Source organism: Rhea pennata, chromosome 3 (genome assembly GCF_028389875.1).
Source record: "Rhea pennata isolate bPtePen1 chromosome 3, bPtePen1.pri, whole genome shotgun sequence".
In the NCBI taxonomy this organism is placed as follows: Eukaryota; Metazoa; Chordata; class Aves; order Rheiformes; family Rheidae; genus Rhea; species Rhea pennata.
In genome coordinates, this window is record NC_084665.1 from 96,262,357 (window position 1) to 96,281,721 (window position 19,365).

Genomic DNA, 19,365 nt, shown 5'->3' on the forward strand with positions numbered 1-19,365 from the left:
TAAACAGCCATTGACAAAAAACACACCTTTTTAAAAAGCACTGAGTGGTCTGTGGGTTGTTTAGGGTAGACCAAGATCTCAGAAAAAGATTAAAATTATGGATTTCCTTGAGGAATGTACAGTTGTGTTTGCCTTGCAAAAGCATAGGTTCATCTTGACTTTATAAATTCAGTTTTTAATATGCTATTTGGTAGAAACCACTGGAAAAAAGTCTTTAACATTGTGTTAACAAGTTCATTTTATACCTACCCTAATACACTGCAGTAACGGCACATAAGGGATAAGATTTTCTGAACAGACAACTGTCTTCCATTCAGGGAAAATAAAGTGAAAAAGAAGCTTGCTAAATCATTGACTTCTTTGAAAATCACAATAGTTATCACTAGCGCGGGGCCTATAATGTAATTTTGACAGCTAGGTGTTTCTTGCATCTAGCTTCTACTCCTCCTGGGTGACTTTGGGTCTGTAGGTGCTCACAGGTAGAGCTGGCAATAAACTGTCCTCTCACAACGCCCCGTTTCGGAGGCAGCAACAGGCGGAGATGCACAACCGCTCACTGCCACCTTCAGCCTCTCCTTTTCTAAAAAAGCCAAAGGCGACTCCGAACGTTATTGTCGGGGGAGCAGGGTCAGCCCGAAAAGGTTCGGTGAAGGCGTAATGGTTTTACGTGGTGGGAACTGGCCAGCAAGCTTATGGAGGTGACGTATGGGAGAAATCACAGCGCGGCGCTGGCCGCTTGCGGGTCGGGGCAAAGGCGGCCGCCTCGAGAGACGGCCGCCCTGGGAGCGGTCCCGGCACGCCGGGGAAGGAGCTGGAGCATCCCGGGTGGGGAAGGAGCTGGAGCTCCCCGGGGGTGGCTGGGAGCTGCAGGCATCCTCCCCGGGGGCTGCAGCCGGGGCAGACCGCGCCGCTCCTTATCCGCCACTGCGGCACCTGAGATCTCCCCCGCCACGTTAAAACGTACGGCTAAAAAAAAAAATTGGAAAATTACCTAGTTTTCCCACACGAAAACTGAGACAAAGAAGCAAACCTCAGCAACGCTATCCTATCGGTGCAAGCGAAATACAAACGAGATCTGCCATTCTTATCAGTACCGCGTTGCAATTTCTTGAGCCTGTTGTACCGAACCACTTAAAACCCTTTCAAAAGTAAAGATTTAAAAGATATAAGCAATAAAGGAAACTACAAACCTGCTAGAAGCTTCCCCTTGTTCTTTTCTTCAGGTGAGGGAGTGGGAGGGAAAAACAAATTTGTTATGCAAATAGTAATCACATCACTTAGTTACAGACGATGTTAGATATATGCTACACTGGGGATGGATATGTCAATGGAAGTAGTGTACAACACACACATTACAGGGTAACCACAAAAACATTCAAGCAAGATTCATAACTACAATGCTTTTGAAAAATAAACTTTTCAGTTGTCTTAACACATGCATAACATGCTTAGTACATACCACTGCAGACTGAGTTGGCAAAGCACTTAGGCAAAATGCATTGCTGACACATATATAACAGAAAGCTGTAGACTCTTATTAGATAAAGTTATTTCTAGTAAATAAAAATGTTTAATTTTAGGTTATCACAGCAATATGCTTATTTAAAATAACAATTAGATGCACTTTCTGAGGGACAGTCAGGTTTTAGAAATTTTTAGGTGGGATACAGCTCCACTATTTATGTAATTTCTTATCCATTTATTTATACAAATGTTGCCTTCAACCTGTGCGTATATAGCAAAAGAATTGCATGCTTATTAAAATCAAAATTCCATGTACCTTTTAATCTAAAAGCTCCTTTTAGTTTGAAGCATTTTGGAATTATACTTATGGTAATGGATTACTTATGGCTCTGTTCTTGTCAACTCTTTGAAATTCAAAGATCAGCTTTGGGTACCCAGCCAAACCCTTTTTTTGGCTGAGTTTTTTGGCACATGATTACCTTTTTACTGTCATGTGGATGTTCATCACCCACTTTTGAGAGAAACCACTAACTCTCTTGCGCTGTCTGCAATAACAACAGTTAGGACGCTTATCACAGCTTTCCTACATGGCTCTCATTGCATTCCTTTTTGATCTTTATCTGATATCTTTTATTCCCCGATTTGTGCCCTGTATCAGATCAATCATTTTACCACCTTCTGGTAAATCTTTTTCTGAATTAGTGAAATGTCTTGGACTGCCAATGCTCTGTGAATTCTCACCCAAACTGCAAATAAAAAAATACATTAATGTATTTTTTTGTTTGTCAAACTGTGACATCAGGTCTTTTTGGTTATCTTCCACTGACTGTGTATTTAACGGAGGGTGTAATTTCCCCTAAGGAAACACTAAATGCCATAAGGTTTTCTCCTCCCTGGAAAGGCAGAGCTGCTGCTATAGCCTTACACCTAGGTACAGGCTGGGCAAAAAATATAAAAATACTAATGAACTTAAGGAATGAGCTCTGTATTAATCTTATCTATCCCCCTTGGAGACAATCTGGAACCAAGCTAATAAATATATTGATTTGAATTGATAAAAGGAAAAATCCCATTCAAAAGTCTATTTGCTTAAAAAGATTGTGGATCTTTAACACAAAAGTGACGGGACAAAGAGATGTGCATGCCACGGGACAAATGATTAGGGACTGAGCCTCCAGGTAAGCCTGCTTTGGGTCACTAAGGCCACTTCTACAGCAAGAGGAAGGTGCTCTTTTCAATGCCCTCTCCTCAGCCCAGGTCCATGATCAAGCACATTTAGCAGAAGAGCAGCCAATGTTTTTTGTCCCATGGAAACCAGGGTTTAGGGGAGAGGCAAGAGGAGGACCGGCAGGGGTTGCATCCGGGGCGCTCTCAGGACGTGCGGTGGCAGTGAGACGGGCTCCCTGGTCCTTCAGACCAGGCACAGCCTTTCAGCCCCGACCTTCAACTGGGACAAACTGGTGTTTTACATGGAGTGACGTGGATTCACATCAGAATTCTCTTCAGGATCTAAAGTTTCAAAATTGAAGGGAGCCCTTTTTATTCAGGTAGTAAGTAGCATTCTCCAGGAGGTGTGTTCTTCTATAAGTCTGTTATAAATAACAATACATCTTTACCAGGAGTATGTAGGAGGAACTTTGAATGGAGGCTGCGATTATTACTGAGTGCTGATTGCTACTAAAGCGCTACTGGTAAGGAGCATGGATGGTAGTAAAATATTAACCTTGATATATGATTTTTTTAGGGGGGGAGGAATATTTCTAGTGTCTACATTCAGTGATATATTTCACAGATAAATGGAAAAGATTTGTATTTGTCCCACTGTACTAGGCTCCTAGATAATACTGGTCTGATCTATTAGTTGAAGTTTTTAATGAGAGGACTTGAGAAGACAAAACCAGACAAAACAGACAAAGACTAATTCTCTAAAAGCTTGAACAGACATCAAGAACAGCACCAGCTGCTATATTTGTACCTACTTTGTAGGGCTGCAGGTATGCAAGGCCTTCAAATGAGGCTTCCAGGTAGCAATGGAAACCGATTTCTCATCAGCCGCATAACTACGCCATACACACTACGTGCAGGATATATGATAAAAAAAGAAAAACAAGGCAAGAGGGAGCAGGGGATGAAACAAAAAATTGAAAAGCAGATTAGTAACCAATACAAGTCATGGCTTTCTTTTATCATTCATAGCACTGATACATGCCTGAGGGGAGGAAGAATACTTTCATAATATCGCCAGGTGGCTGTCAGGTTTGTTCGGCTGGCATCAGTAGAATAAAACCGCCAAGTAGCCTAGTATGGGGAAACAATAGAAAAGCACAAAGGAACCAAGAACATGAAGTGACAATGCCACCGCACTGATTATGGAGAGAGCCGATTTTGCTCAGACTGGATGCGACCTATCACACTGTCTAAGTAAATATTGCTAGCAGTGAAAACCTAGCAAAACTTTTCTGAATCATAACATGGTAGAGTAAGAGTTACGAGCTTGGTGGAAGTCCTGAAAGATATTCAGCCTATAAAGGTGCTCAATAAGCAATGCAGTGATTTATTTGTGAAAATCTCGTCAGGGAAACCCACAAACACTTGCAGTTTGAGGTAAAGTGTTGTAATACATTCTGTAAATGATACTGAAAACCAGACAAAAAGCATTTAGAAGAGAAGTGAAATATTCTCTGTGGTTTGAAACATTGTGGAATGTTTAAAACTGTGAAATAAATAATTTCAAAGGTGAGAGACCAAAGTAGAGCACTGAATACCAAAGTAGAGTATTGAATTTAGATTTCACCATTTAGCTTTATAACTGCATGTAGATAGTGATGTATCTTCAGTTCAACAAACTGGTACAGTTTCCCTGATGTCAGCATAACTATATTATTATGTACTAGCTAAGTATCTGTGCTGACACCTTTTAAATTTTCTTAGCTATCTTGCCTTTCTCCCTTTCTTCCCATAACACACTGGCCTGCTGTATAGGAACAGACTTTGGCAAGTATCAACCACAAACTTCAGTGGGGCTAAATCCAACAGACGTCAAAGGGTGATCTTGGTTAAGCACTTCTTGAAAGGGCTCTCCAGGCCCTTTGCTCTGATATTTGTGGTATTATCCTGCATGAAAGAATGGAAATCTTAGGCCTGATTCTCCATTTTTTTACTCTATCTAGTGTTTTATATTTGTATAAAGAGAAAAAAAATCCAGTTCTCATTTAGCAATGTTTAACATTAAATATATATATATGCATAAAAAAGCCAAAGTAGTCTCGGTATTGTCCCCATTCTAAACTAGTTCTAAACCCCAATGTACTTCAGAAAGTTAGACTCCTTGAACTGACAATAGGTTTAAAAATTGCTCAGCTGCAAACAGGCAGATTCTGTTGCTATCATTGAACTTGCAATAAAATGAAGAAATATCAAATGTATTACCATGTTATGCAGGATGTTTCAGGCCAGAATGAAGAGCTAAGTGAGTTAGTCTGGCTTCTTGTATACTGCCAGCCATTACATTTCACCCAGGTGTTCTGCTATTGAGTCTAACACCTCAGAAATGCCTGCAGGAACACATCTAGTCTTCAGCAGCAGATGAAGAATACGCCACTTTTTAAGCTGTTCCACTGGTTAATCATTCTCACTGTGCCTTATTTTTAATACAAAACTGTTTGATTTTGGCTTATAACCAGAGATATTTTTTGTTTCCATCTGCTACATTAAGTAGTCCTGAAGTTTCCAGTATTTTCTCTCTGGACTTTTATGTTCAAATAATATTCACACTAAATATTTCTTATGACCTAAACAAACTGAGAAAAGTATGTCTGTGTTACACAGTTCGGTATTCTACAGTGATACCTTAGCTATCTTTAAGCTAGGTATAGGCTCTGGCAAACAGTTGATCTATGGCAACAGAAGTTAACGTGGAGTAATTCTACAGAGTAAATGATCAGAAAATAGTTGCTATCCTGATAAACTACAGTGTACTTATTTCTATGGTAGCTTCTTGCCAATACCCACAATAGCCCCTTTAAAAATACTTGGGCACTGATACAGTATGTTATGATATGCAGTTCAGACTCATCCTGCATTTCAGAACATGAAGTCCAGTGCTTCTGAACATGAAGTTCTCCAGTCCTGGGCTCATTTTTTCGAATTGTTTCCTTTTCTTTCTCCAGTTATCCAGCCTCATTTACAAAGCGTGGCTGCTGAGTTGATATGTAGCATTTCTGTACCAGCATCACCATGCACAGCGGTAATACGAGCCGCTTTCTACTTACTGCACTTCCGGTTCCTTATCTAAGGACAGTAATAAGACTTGTCAGAGTAACATGCTGGGGACTTCTATGAAGCACTTGATCCTTCCCCTCACCTTACTCCTTCTCCTCTATCTTTCTCATCGTTGGTCAAATCTTTTCCAGAGTCACTAATATTAGGATATAATTAGGATATAGCCTTGTATTGATAGCCAGAATTCACTGTTCCTTGATCTACAGTTTTGTATGTGGTATACTAAGTCACTTGATTGGAATCCTTCAGGCCTGATCCTTCCAGACCACTCTTGGATTCCCAAATCCCCACCTTCTCTTTAACACTTTGCCAGGCCTTCCGCCATCAGCAAATATTTCCAGCAACAATTTCACATTAATTTCAAGATCATTAATGAATATGTTGAACAACCTTCACCCTTCACACTCCTGGGATCCCACCACAAATGTCTTCAGTTCCTGATGCTTCTTCCTACTAGATTCATTTTTTGAGATTACTCGGTCAGCTGCTACTCTTAATCTATTTAGCAGGCTGTTTTACAAATACTTTGGTTGGACTGCCACATGGTAATAAAATAAACTATCTGTCAAAGCTTAGATCTATTGTATCTGATTTCTCTGTCCACTAAACTTTAACCTCAAGATGGAATTCTATGACTGCAAGTTAAGGAAAACAAATTGCTACAAAGTAGCTGTTTAAACTAGCTGTTTAAAGTAGCTAGTTTAAACTAGCAAATATCATGTTACTTTTACTTTTTTTTTTTTCTAAAATGTTGACCTCCACCATTTTGTCAATATTTACCTGAAATTATTTCAGACAGTTTCAGACATTTCAGAATTGCTAGAGTCCAAAATGTGTTTCTACCTTTTGATTTGAACGTTTGAAAGCAATTCTCTGTACAGGACACCTCATTTTCACCGAGTGTATCACTCAGTAGAGCACTCTCAACACTCTAGTAGTGAAAAGTAATGTAATATAGGCAAGAGTGCTCTGCTGTCCGTTGTTGGTAGGTTGTCTAGGGTTCAATTCTGTATTTGCAAGTAATTTTCTAACTGCAGCAAGCAAGAAGACATGCAGCTGACATCCTCTACTCGGTCTCTTCAGCATGGATGGGACTCATGAATCACATACAGAAGTGCTGTATATGGAATTATAAAAACATATGCCAATTGCTGAACAAAGTTATTTCATGAAACTATTCAATCCATTAAACATTATTCCCCCAAAACTTTCCAACCTGAAATGATAAAATTTGCTCCAACATGTACTTTAAATCACCTGCTATTATCTTTTCATTGATTTCATATTTACCTGAATTAAACTGGCAGCCGGATTCCTTCTTTTCTCAAAGTGTTTCTGACGATGCTGTTCCTGCACTTTTAATGCAAATCCTGAGCCAAGGATGCCCTGCAATACAATACACCATCTTATCATTATGCAGGTAGTATTTTCAACCCACGCCCATAATCAATTGCAAAGGCTTTGTGAAGATGATGTTTGATACAATTACCTCAGAAAACACATTTATTACAGTACAGGGCTTAGAAGGAGGGCCTGTTCATAGCCAGCAAGGAGACTCCCTACTAAAGTGAACCCATCTGTGGTGCTACCACTGGCAGCTTATCCTAACCATCGCTTGGATTTGTGCTACGCGATGCTGGTGCTCAGTGTTTTTGCTTTTGCCTTTAGAAAAGTTAGAATACACTTTGCTTAACAGGTTAAGACCATTTCCTCTCACTCCCACCCAAATTATCACCCTTGTTGATTTACAGGCTATGAAAAAAGCTGACAATGAAACCTCTCCCCTTTTGGCTTTTCTTTATCATTGAATATGTCAGAAAAACTGGACTCCTGCTGATAGATCCAAAGGCTGAAAATGTTTCCCTCAGCTTGCAAGGAGTGTAATACTTCTCCTGGACATGTCTGCATTATAAGCAAGAATACTTCCACTTGACTGTTAGTCAGGATAAAGTAAAATTAGAAATGCACAAAAAATTTACACATCTCTTTTTTTTTTTTTTATGAACTGATTCAACACAGAAGTGTATGTTAGGAAAATGAATACCTGTATATAGATAAGACATGAGAAATGAAAGTTCTGACATCTCTAATAAGCAAAGTTATTTATTTTCACATATTCAGTACATTTACTCCCTAGTAGTTCTGCTAAGACTACCTTTCCTGTTAGTGGTGACTAGGTAACAAAGAGAATTAATTACAGTAGCTGCCATTAAATGTCAAGATTCACAAATAGGTAATGTATTATAATTATAATACATTGTGATATGTCAGAGATACTAAAATAATCCCTGTACTTAGAGTAAGAAATGAATATAGTATTCTAGGTGATTCAGTACTGTTGGCAAATGCTGACTTCTAATGTTGGTTTGTCTATATGGTTCAAAACAAACGTATTATTCCAACATACATTTTATAATGATCTATAGATAATGAATCTCAGTATTAAAATACTGATTTTCCACATGTATTGTGCTTGACGTAATACAACAAAATAGAAATGTCATTTCTGATATCATGCTTTTTCAATACTCACTTAAAAAAAAGAAAGGAAATTCAGTCTTTCACAGTTGGATATTACACTCACAAAAATTAAATGTTATTTCTGGAGCTTAGTCATTAGATGATTCCTATTTGCATTAAAGTCTCTTTAATATTAATAAAAGTACTAAAAATAAACTGTCATGTCTATTTATTATAATCCACAGAAAACAATAATTGCATTTTTGCATTCAACTATGCTAAATTTTTCTTGATTTAATGCCTTCTGCTGCTGTAAATTAGTAGCCTGAACATGGTCAGACCAGAGAACACGCTAGAAATATTCCACCTTTTTCAGTATAATCTAATTCAGAAAAACGTATCAGTTGAATTATTTCAAAATACTAAAAGGAAAGCAGTAATACATGAGTAACAATTCACAAGAAAAGAAAGGAATTTCATCCTTACATTATATCCTTAAGTATACATCCTTATACTATCTAATTTAGGATTTGTTCTTGCCAGCCTCACAAAATGTCAGGCAATGACAGCAACAGCTTCAGTCCTTTCATTTGGACTTCACCAGTGTTGTCAGAGAGAAAAAAGCATTAAACAGTTGCTCTTCATGTGGACAGCCTCCTTCATAACAGCAGTAGGAACTACTAAGGTTTCTATGAAGTTTTACAAATGTTGTAAGGATACTCACAGCAGGGAGTGCAAAGAAAGAAATGCCAAGGAGAGCAAATCCTGCAGAGAGCAACCTTCCAAGCCAAGTAAGAGGAGTTTTGTCTCCATAGCCAATGGTTGTCAAGGTGATCTAAAAACAAATGAATGAACATCATGGATTACTGAAGTCCGTGATAGATTAGCTAGAGATAAAATACATCATTGCATGAAACACCATTTCCACTAAGTAATCATTCACCACAACACATGAAATATACAAAATTGTTTCTAAAAGAAAAGAAATATATATTGATAAGAGTACATTTTTCTATGAAGACTCAATACTGTCTGTAACTGAATAAAACTGAGATAAATAATAAATATGAGATAAATACCCCAAAAACCAATAAATAAATTTTAAAAATAATAAAGCAGATGGTCTGTGATCTCGAAGTCTAAGCAGAAAAAATGTCCTTTTCAGTACATGTAAAGGTGTTCCACCTATTTTCAGTAAAAACATACAATAAACTGTAGGTATTTGCACAACTACATAAACATGATATTTTACAAAGATCATACTGCGGAAATATAATAGGACTAAAAGGATGTTGTAGTTCACAGACAAGATAAAGTCAATGGAATTGCAAGAGGAGCTGCATTTTCTAGAACCTCATTGCAAGAGTTTGAGCTAGATCATCTTCTGAAACAGAAAGACCACAATCAAAAGCTGAAAGGAACCTTAAGAAGTTCCTGGTCCCTTCCTCTTCCTTATGACAAAGTCAGACATACCTATACCACCGCTGCCATGAAGATGCAAAGAAAACTACCCAGCACCAGAAGGGATTTCAGGCTACTGGACAATATTAGCTCAGATGTGTGTGGAGACGGGTCAAAAGGAAACAGGAGGGCACCTGTAATCCCTGCATCACTCCTTCTCAGGTGGAGAGTGTAACCAAAGGCATGTAGCATATAGATTTTTCAAATGTAGAGCACCACTGTGGTACAGCAACATTAGAGATTATGGCTGAATTCAGTACAGGTAGGGTGGCTCTCCAGAAAAAGAGACCTGTTGTTATCAACAATTACTTGAGCCACATAGAAGTGCTGCACATAATCCAAATGCCACTGGGATTACATTGCCTGATTGTGGTTAAATTGAGCAAATCTCAAAGGCAAAACAAACCATATGATTACGGCTTCATGTTTGCACGTGGCTGGGGGGCTTCACCAACCCAAGAAAATGCCCTCCAGACAAGTTGTGTGCCTTGTGGCTTGAAAAGTGTGGCAGTCCCACACTCTGGGAGTGGTCCAGCAGGAGAAATTCACTTCTCTGTACTTTCTTCTTGGGGCGTTCAAATCCCCATGCCTCAAGCAAGCAGCACGAGCACAGACACTGAGCTGTGGATTTCTGAAGTCCGGCTGGAACGCCGAATGGCGCACGCCCAGATGCAGCACACAACGCTAAAAGACAAAGATAGACAACAATAGGCCAAATGCCAAGGATTCCAGGGCCTGTTATTTGTGGAGAACTTAGGCAAAGAGAATTATTTTACATAATGTACCAAATGTGGGCAAGTTCAGGCTCAGCAAATATTCTGGCAGAAATTAATTCTTCAGAAAAATGCCTTCTAAGACAATACTTTGCTTCCAGCTTCCTCAGAATTAATTCCTAGCAAAGATGGCCAAAGTAATTCTATTTAATGCAGGGGTCACCACAGGACAAAAGAAGGAAAGTCTTTTTGAGGTAATCAGATTTCAACTGTTTAGGGCCTTGTAGATATTAAACAGTGCCTTTAATTATTCGCATTGTTGGGAACAAACTGTGGGTGGAATTTATCCTGAGAACACCATAGTGACTGAAAGAGAATCAGCTGAATTAAGGTTGTAGCTGCAATTTCAAGTGGCTGACAAGTCTCAAGTTTAGCAATGTTAGCCTGGAGGCATCACAGCTCTCACCTGTAATAAAGGCCATTTTTGGTGGCTCCAAGGCACCTGAGCCAACTAGCTTCTTGCTGCCACATCAGCTGTCACTCTCTCTCCTCACTCCTCTCTGCTTCCCTGCCCTACCTCCTTTTCCTGGCTTTTGCATGATCCTTCAGAGAGCCAGTGTAGCCTGGTAAACAGGTAAGAATTATCCACGTTTTTGTGTTGTTCATTTCTGTTGTTTTTGTGAGCTGAATGTACTCACGGAGCTATCTAACAAGCACTAGAGCCTGCACAAGGTAGTCAGAGGAAACGTGTTGCTGAGACTGGGCAATAAGGAAGGAACATGGGAATGCATCTCCCTTTTCTTTGGCAGAGGTGAGCTCATGTAACCACACTCTTGACCTGACAAAAGCATTTGATTTGGTTTTCTTTTGTCTTCAGTACAGGGTATTCCCAGCTCTTCTCATTATAGGGAAGTGCAGAACAGTTTGAAGCTATTAAGACCTACAGAGTAATGAAGCATCTGAATAAATGAATCCCTGAATAAAAGTTCCTCAAAACTCATTTCCAGGCTGATCACTGTGAAGCAGTTCGAAGGTCTGGAACGAGCCCAGTTCCCTGGCTTCCATCCAGCTCCCTATCTCCGCCAGATGCTGCAAAGTACAGAGATACCTCCTGCTTGAGTTGACAAGAAGGAAACAGAACTAAGTGTCATCTGCATATTAATGATATTACCACCTACCAGCCTTCTGAAGAAACTTCAGATAAAATTGAGCCTTTGGAGTTTGACATCCGAGACCGATCCAGAAACAAGAGCCACATAAACTATATCTTTGTAATATTTCCACAAAGATAATGACCATATTAAAGCTTTTCTTTCCCCATTCTTTTTAGATCTTGAAGACTTGATAGTATCAAGACTGATCTGAATAAGATTTGAGTAAGAATATCACTGGGTCCCTGCTTACTTTGAGCTATTTTATCCAAGTAGACTAGATAGTCTTCATGTAGGCATACAGCTGTCAGCATTGTGCCATATCATCTTACTCAAGACTAGACAAATGGATTTGATTTTCCCTTTATATTTCTCTGGTCCACAACCAAGAAAGCATTTTCTCACTCATCTTCAAGGTCTGGTTCAGGAATAAACCTCATCGTCTTTGTTAGGGCTGCAGACAAATGACTAAGCCACTGACTAGGCCTTGATTGGCATAACCCTGGGGGTAAGCTAACTGAATGTGGAAAACTGCTGGACATGAGACCATGGCAACTTGAGAAATTGCCAGATGTGACAGATAATGTGAGAAGCTGACAAAAGTTACCGATAGCATGGGGATAGTTATGAGGGATGGCTGGATCTCACAGGTGGCTAAGGGAGAAATGGCCAAAGTTCAAAAATAATTGGAAAGGAATATTGGGGACCTTTATGGGAGTACAATCTTGAAAGGCCAACAGCACCTAGGCAACCGCACCAGTAATACCATATACAGTCAAGTATCAGAAATATAAAAGCTGGGTATAGATGTAGCAAAACTGGGACAAACAAAGAAAAAAGTAATTAGGGGCAGGTTGTTTATCTGGAAGGAGACTGGGGTGGCAAAAAGGAAGGTAGTGAAAAGGAGGATTTAGAAATGGGAAAAGCGATACTAAAGTGTGAAAGTCATGTCTTTCTGAGTATACCTGCTGGGCAGCCATGTCTCTGATTGTCACAGCCTAAATCAGGACAACAAAACAAACCTGCTCTTCTGACCACACCACGCCAGGGAAGCCAGCTTCCATGGCCAGGGCGACTGGTGTAGCAGGGTGCTTTCCCTGGTTAACCAGAGAAACACCCTGATGCATGGCTCAAGCATCCCGTAGCTCTCTGTCAGTGTCTGCTGTAGGCCTGACAGCACCACGGTCTACCTGTCACGTCTACCGAAGCTCCCTAGGCTAGGCCAGCAATGGGACACCTTGACAAGTTGAAAGCAACTGCTGGAGTTTCTTTGGCTAGAACTCATCTCGCCTAACTTGAAGCATTTCAGTGCTTAGGTTTTAGCCTGGCCTGGTCATCCAGACTTGCAAAAGGGAGAGGGAGATTCCTCCAGCAGTTAACTCATCCTATCCTAAAACCTACAACTTCACTGTGGCTAGTCTCAAAATAGATTTCGAGTGCCATCTGAGACGCCCTAGGGCATCTCAGTAGGGACCAGTGGCAGGATGATGCAGCTCTCCAGTCGGTTGGAAGTCCAGCTGATCTTCCATGGTGCTATATGCCTGTGTTTAAGTAACTGAATCCCATGGCTAACTCCTACATAGTTATGTGGGTTAGAGGACTCCTGTCTTTCATATCAGATGCAAAATGCTCTATTTGGGCTGCTTCTGTAAATGAGTTGTCTGGACAAATCAGCCAAGAAAGGCAGTGTCACCTAGCTAGACTCAAAAATCACAAAGACAGTGCTGTCCTTACATTATATCTCATTGCTAGAGCTAATAAATATGCTAATAGTAAGTGAGATAATATAATAATGAGTGAGATTATATAACCTAATTGCCTCCAATCAGACGAGATAGGACCCAGGATACTCCAATATTTTTTTCTGATGTATTGAATGTTCTGTTAGCAGTACTTACCTTTGGAATCTTTACCTGACATTAATTAACTGAAAATACTAAGTTTGCTCCTACTATCATCACATTAAATGGGATATATAACATCACTATTAATTCATTTGAGCTAATAACCGTAGTAATACTAATCATTGTAAGTTTTGTTCATTTACAGGTCACCATGGAGTGCCACAGCCATTCTTCATCCAATTGTAAATGCTGGATACTACTAGAAAATGGTCACATTTTAAGAAAAATCATATCAAATGTGTCAGACAGACAGGAGTCTAAACGACATTTTCAGGTAGAACTAATTAATGTACAAACTGAATGTTGCTATAGACACACTCAGTCCTAGCTAATCTAACAGGTCTCAGAAAATCAAGCATACCTTGATTATGAAAAACTTAAGTCTTTGAATGGACTTTTTGTTTGCATATAGTTTGCTTACTTCATTCTATTAAATGAATTTAGCTTCCCTACCTAAATAAATTCTGAACTTGGACTCTTCATAACACTTTAAGCTGTGTTGAGCAGCACTGGAGGACTCCAGCCATTAGAATATACCCAATAGCAACATTAACATGATGTTGAAACTGCAGGTTGCACAGTACAATGTGTAATTGCAAACACAGTACGGTATTCATATGCAAATTAGTATACCATATTCTGCCTCTAGTTTCAGTGTAAAACTATGGGCTTCAAAACCAGAGACTGTGAAATGACCATAGCAAAACATGGCCCTCAAATAATGTGAATTAATGAAAAGGTTAAATACTGCATGCTAGGTTTGGTCTTATAAGAGAGGCATAACTGTTTGTAAAAGCATGGAATTTAAGATGGCTATTTACGACTGACTTCAATGTATTGCTTTTTCTCAGAAATTTCACAGAATTCAGTCTGGGATTTGGTAGATACTCTATGATTTAAGTTAGAGCAACTTTTGCAAATAAACAAATCAATGAGACTAAGCATTGATTTCCCCTAGAATGCCATACAATCCGACCTTTTCAAAATCTGTATGTGGGTTACCCTGGCAGTAAAAACAATCATGACTAAGAGGCACGTTAAGCATTTCCCACATACTGTTTTACATATTATACAAAAAAATACTGTTATTAAAATGGCAAAGATAACAGGTAAGGAAGAATACTGACTTTCAGTGACTTTGTGCACTCAAGCACATTAAGAATTTAAATGTATTCATGTCACACACTGGGGAAAAGAAGAAAAAATATAAAAAATGTACAATACATATTGTTTTCAGGTTTTTGATTACAATTTGTTGTTTTTCCTGTTGATGTCAAGAAAAGATTCCTATTTTCTCAGTTTGCACAACTTATCTGACCTATGAGTCATACATTTTCACTTCAAAGTATACAAAATATTTTAAGCCCCATTTTATACAGCGATTATTTCTTAGCAGGGTTTTTCCTTAAAAACCAGCAGACAGCAGGGAGCGGAGAAGCAAATTATCAAACAAAGATCTCATTTCTACAGCTAGATCTGCTCAGGGAGAAGGACTTGGCTCTGACACGAGCCTGGAGCGAGGTCTGGACTTCCCGTGACTTCGCCGTTCCTCGTGCGTACGTGTCTCCCCACTGCCTCCGGCTCGCAGGGGAGCCCAATCCTGCACCTGGCCCAAACTCCCCGTGTTGCAGGGCTTTGCAGGGAGGAAAGGGTGTTTCCTTGGGGAATAGAGAGGCCAAAGAGCGCGTCCTCGGGCTGCCTGAGCCAGTGCCCCGTCCACGGGGTCCCAAGCCACCAGCTATGCAATGACGGCCATGCAGACTGGCCAAAAGGTTTAGCCCAAACCTGGATGGACCTCCGCTTTTTTAAGGGAAGTGAAGCTCCTCCTGGACAAGTCCAGTCCTACTATCAGTTATATCACAAAATAAATTGCAGTGGTGTAACTGAGGGGAAAACCTGCTCTGATGGTTTAAGCCAATTTGAATCTCATGCATTTGGATTGCAGGATAAAAATACATATTTTATTACAGGTCTGCCTTGATGCTCTACAGCAACAAGCTTCAGGAAAAATATTTCTGTATTTTTCTAGATGTGCAATAAGAGCTAGCTGGCCTGGCTTTTCTAAGCTCCCAATTATTACTGATAAATCAAAAACACTCTCAAGGGAAGACAAGTCACAAATTATTAATCCTTAGCTGAACAAATTTCATATGAACAAGTTCTAATAGTAGGAAATGATCTTTGCCCAAAATACAAACAAAACACATTAGAAGTATTTCTTGAGGATTCAAAGCATTTTGGGAAATGCTTTTGCACAGTCCCTCTTCACATGGTCTGAATCTGTGAATGCTCCTAAGTCCAGGCAAAGTCTTGTCAGCAGAGGTCTGAGGTGAGAAAGCTTCATTTCTACATCTCACTTCTGAGAAGTGGTGGCAAAAGCTGGTTCGGCTCTTGCACTTATCCCAGAAAAACTAATGAGTGCTCTGGGTTGTGTCAGCATTAACGATTTCGCAGGCATCACTTCACTCCCCACACATTGCAAGAGCTCACGGTGTTGGTTCTGCTGCATCAGAGCGGGGGGAAGAAAAGCAGTTTTATGCCACCTGGCAATAGCTCTGCAACAGGCTTTGCTGGGGCAGATTTCTCGAGCTGCCTAAGTGAGTGCCACATAGTGCAGCATGGGACAAGGGTCTAGCTTACTACAGGGCATTTTTATTCCCATGGAAACAAAAAAACTACACATTATGACATATGAGAAACCAGTTGCACCTAGTTCTTCATTGTTCACTTAAAGCCTAACTCATTTCAATGCGTAAGCATCCATATAATCCTCTTCCTTTCAAAAAAGCAATCAGGCATGTGCTTAGATCTCACAGACTTGAATGAAGTAAATGCAATTGATTTAAAAGTTAATCATGAGCTTAAATAGTCAACTAAATTTGGGCTGTACACCTGTAAAAGTGGTTGGAGAACATTGCTGAACCAGAGTGGGAGTATTTATTCTTGTTTTTTGTGCTCAAGGTACAGGGGCGGGAGAATCAACATCACTCTGACGATGTAGTTTGATTATACATTTTCTTTCACTGTAAAACCGCATTAAGAATTTTCTGTCTCTTTCCTGATGCTTGTTCCTCCTCCTGCACTGCACCTTACAGCCCTCTCACTTGGATCAAGGCAGTTCTTTGTGGGATCATATTATGAATTGTATTATTAAAAGAATCTAGGTCAAAATCATGGACCTCATGGAGGTTCAATGATCTGGTCTGCAGCAGAAACTCATAAACAGCTACTCTGTATGATGGGCAAAAATGAAATATGGATGTGCAAATGAATAGCTGGAGGAAGGAACTTCTCAGTCCAGTTTTCTGCTAGAGAAAACAATTTGCTGAACAGCTTGCTAAGTTAAGATGAACAGTAGGTGAAAGGCATTGTAGCATATTGGCTAACCAATGTGAATTGTTTTTCTATACTTACTGTGCCCCACCAGAGAGCATCTGCATACGTAGAGAACTGGTTGTTTGCATCCTTTTCCACCAGATAAACCAGGAAAGATGAAAAGATGAGTACTAAAAATCCTATGTACCAGGCTGTGATTAATTCCTAGATAAAAGAAATCAGAGATCAATATCCATCTAAAAGACTTAACAGAATGCCATTTTAAGGAAGACACACTTAAAAGATCTATATACTCTGAGCAGTTAAAAGTCAAATGCTTCCCTACTGATGCAAATTTTCTCTAAAAATAGACCAAATCTACTCCTATACAGTCGATATACTAAAATCTACTCCTATAGAGTTGACACTCTACCAACTCACAAATGTATCTATAATTACAGCAGCATATCAAGACCAACATTTTCAGTGTATTTTAAAAACTGTTAATGTTTAACATGGCCTGACATATCGGTGTTAATGTCTGTTATAATGGGCGTTACTTCAGGAAATTTTACATATTCTACTCAAAAATGCTAACCATTTGTTTCCTTAGACTCTTGTTGAATCTTGTGAAGATGTCAACCAAACCCAGCAGCTAGGATTACATACCTTGCTATGTGCATAAACTACTGAACCTAACAATTTCCAAGTGCCTCCTCTTCGGTCCATGCGCACCATACGAAGGATCTGTAGGAAACGAAGACTTCTCAGTGCTGATGTTGCAAAAATGTTACCCTGAGTTTTTGCAGAAACAACTGCTATTGAAGCGATGAGAACAATGATGTCTGAAAGAAATATATTACAGAAAACATTAATGTCCATGTACCAATTATTAACACATATATGTACATGAGCTGAATGAGGCAACAAAGAAGAGACTCCTCCTGCAGCAGGCATGAATCCAAGGCACTGGGAATCCTGGTTGAGTTAGAGGTCAGGACTGGTGTTTAAAACTGCCTCAGGAGCCTCCAGGTTGGGAATAGGGGCAGTGATTTTAAAAAGGTATGGATAAGAGGAGCAATATTGATGAATCTGTCATGTCTCATCTAGGAATTTTGAAGTCTTATGTATCAAACTGTACAAATCAGTAGATGGACTAGAATGTTTCCCCTTCACATCTTTCCTCATAGCACCTTTCCTATGAAATGGAAAAAAAGAAAAAAAAAAGAAGAAAGGAAAGAAAGGTAAGAAGAAACAAAGCTGCCTTAGTGACAAGAGTCCAGTAGAAGCATTTGGACTTACAAAAGCACACATTAATTTCCTACAAGAACAAACACTATATGGTTCAGGCATGTAGTAATGAGTTTCTGGACAGAACTCCTCTTAGGTACCATTTCCTGGAAAGGAAAAATATAGTGCTGGATACTCAGAAGCATTCTTCTTGCTGGCAGCCTGGAAAGCTCTCTGCAGTCCAACAAGTGTTAGGATTTATTTCTTCAGGTCATAGCTTCAAACTGCGAGTCTGAATGTTCTGCATGAACTGATCTGTCAACTGCCTTCTAAGTCACAATAGCATTTAAAGAGAGATGAGAAAAAGAAACAGAGTGATGGCCCATGAACATAATAATCTTTTATGACTACTGGGGCAGATATACTGGTATACAGAAAGTGGAAAAGGCCTGAACAACCTCCTTATCACCTCATCACTAATTTCCTGACCTTCTTTCAAAGTCTAGAGAGTCTTCATAAGAAATATCTGGGTTAATTCTTGGGATTTTGTGGGGTTTTTTATGTTTATATGCAAGTATATTCTAAACCCACATTTGCCAGTGGAGAACTTCCTGAAAGCAAGTTCATGCCAGCGTGAGTTTTGCTGCTCTTGTGATGAGTAGGAATGCTCCTCATTTTGCTCGAAGAGAAGTTCCTAAAAATGTGGACTGCCCCAGTAGGTTAATAGGTCCACACAAACGAGCAGTGAGAGAGACCTGTTGTACCTACAAGCAGGACGCTGTTTCCCTAGTATGTTCCAATACAGTAGGAAATAGCCTTGTTTCATTCTGTTTAGCCACTCGGTTAAGCTGAGGTCCAAATATCCTTGCTTGCAAACATCATGGCTTCCTCTGAACTCACCTATGGACAGCTTTGCCCTCTTACTATATTATTAAGGGTGCATCACTTGTACTTCAATGAGTGTCATGTTAACCTGCGGAAATCCTTGTCACAAGATGCTAAAAGTCTAAGTGGTTTAAAACCAACTGGACAAACTCACAAAAGAAAATTTAATTCAGAATTAATTAATGCAAAGACTCCATTTCTGGCTCAGGGAGTCCCAAGGTAAAGAGATCATTGTTCGTTGAAAGAATATTGTGGAGAAATACAGCTGTATGGTTGTCCTGTTGTTACAGGCTTCCCGAACTCTTCATTATTGGCTAGTGCCACTGTCAGACACAGTATATTAGGCTAGATTGACCTTCCATCTGTTTTATGTTCTGACATTTTAAAATACCTTTGGCTACTATACAGATGGCTCATAGCTGGCTACTATGTAGTTGGCTACTACAAAGCTAGATTTGCTTCTAGATGCAAAGTGACCAGTGCCTTGCAGCTCCCACAGCC

The 19,365-nt window shown here is 39.6% G+C and overlaps 1 protein-coding gene across 6 annotated transcripts in view; it reads right to left on the bottom strand.

Moving 5' to 3' along the window:
* KCNQ5 (potassium voltage-gated channel subfamily Q member 5) overlaps positions 1–19,365 on the bottom strand; it is a 300,316-nt gene that overhangs the window by 32,049 nt on the left and 248,902 nt on the right. For 4 of the 6 annotated variants that reach the window (XM_062571068.1, XM_062571072.1, XM_062571071.1 and 1 more), the window contains exons 4-9: positions 17,419–17,594; positions 16,849–16,974; positions 8,930–9,040; positions 7,036–7,131; positions 3,444–3,538; positions 1,191–1,217 (exon numbers count right to left, since the gene is read on the bottom strand). In XM_062571068.1, the coding sequence (XP_062427052.1) occupies positions 1,191–1,217; positions 3,444–3,538; positions 7,036–7,131; positions 8,930–9,040; positions 16,849–16,974; positions 17,419–17,594 (631 nt within the window). The remainder of the gene's footprint in view (positions 1–1,190; positions 1,218–3,443; positions 3,539–7,035; positions 7,132–8,929; positions 9,041–16,848; positions 16,975–17,418; positions 17,595–19,365) is intronic. The other 2 variants (XM_062571070.1, XM_062571069.1) reach the window with 1 other exon arrangement.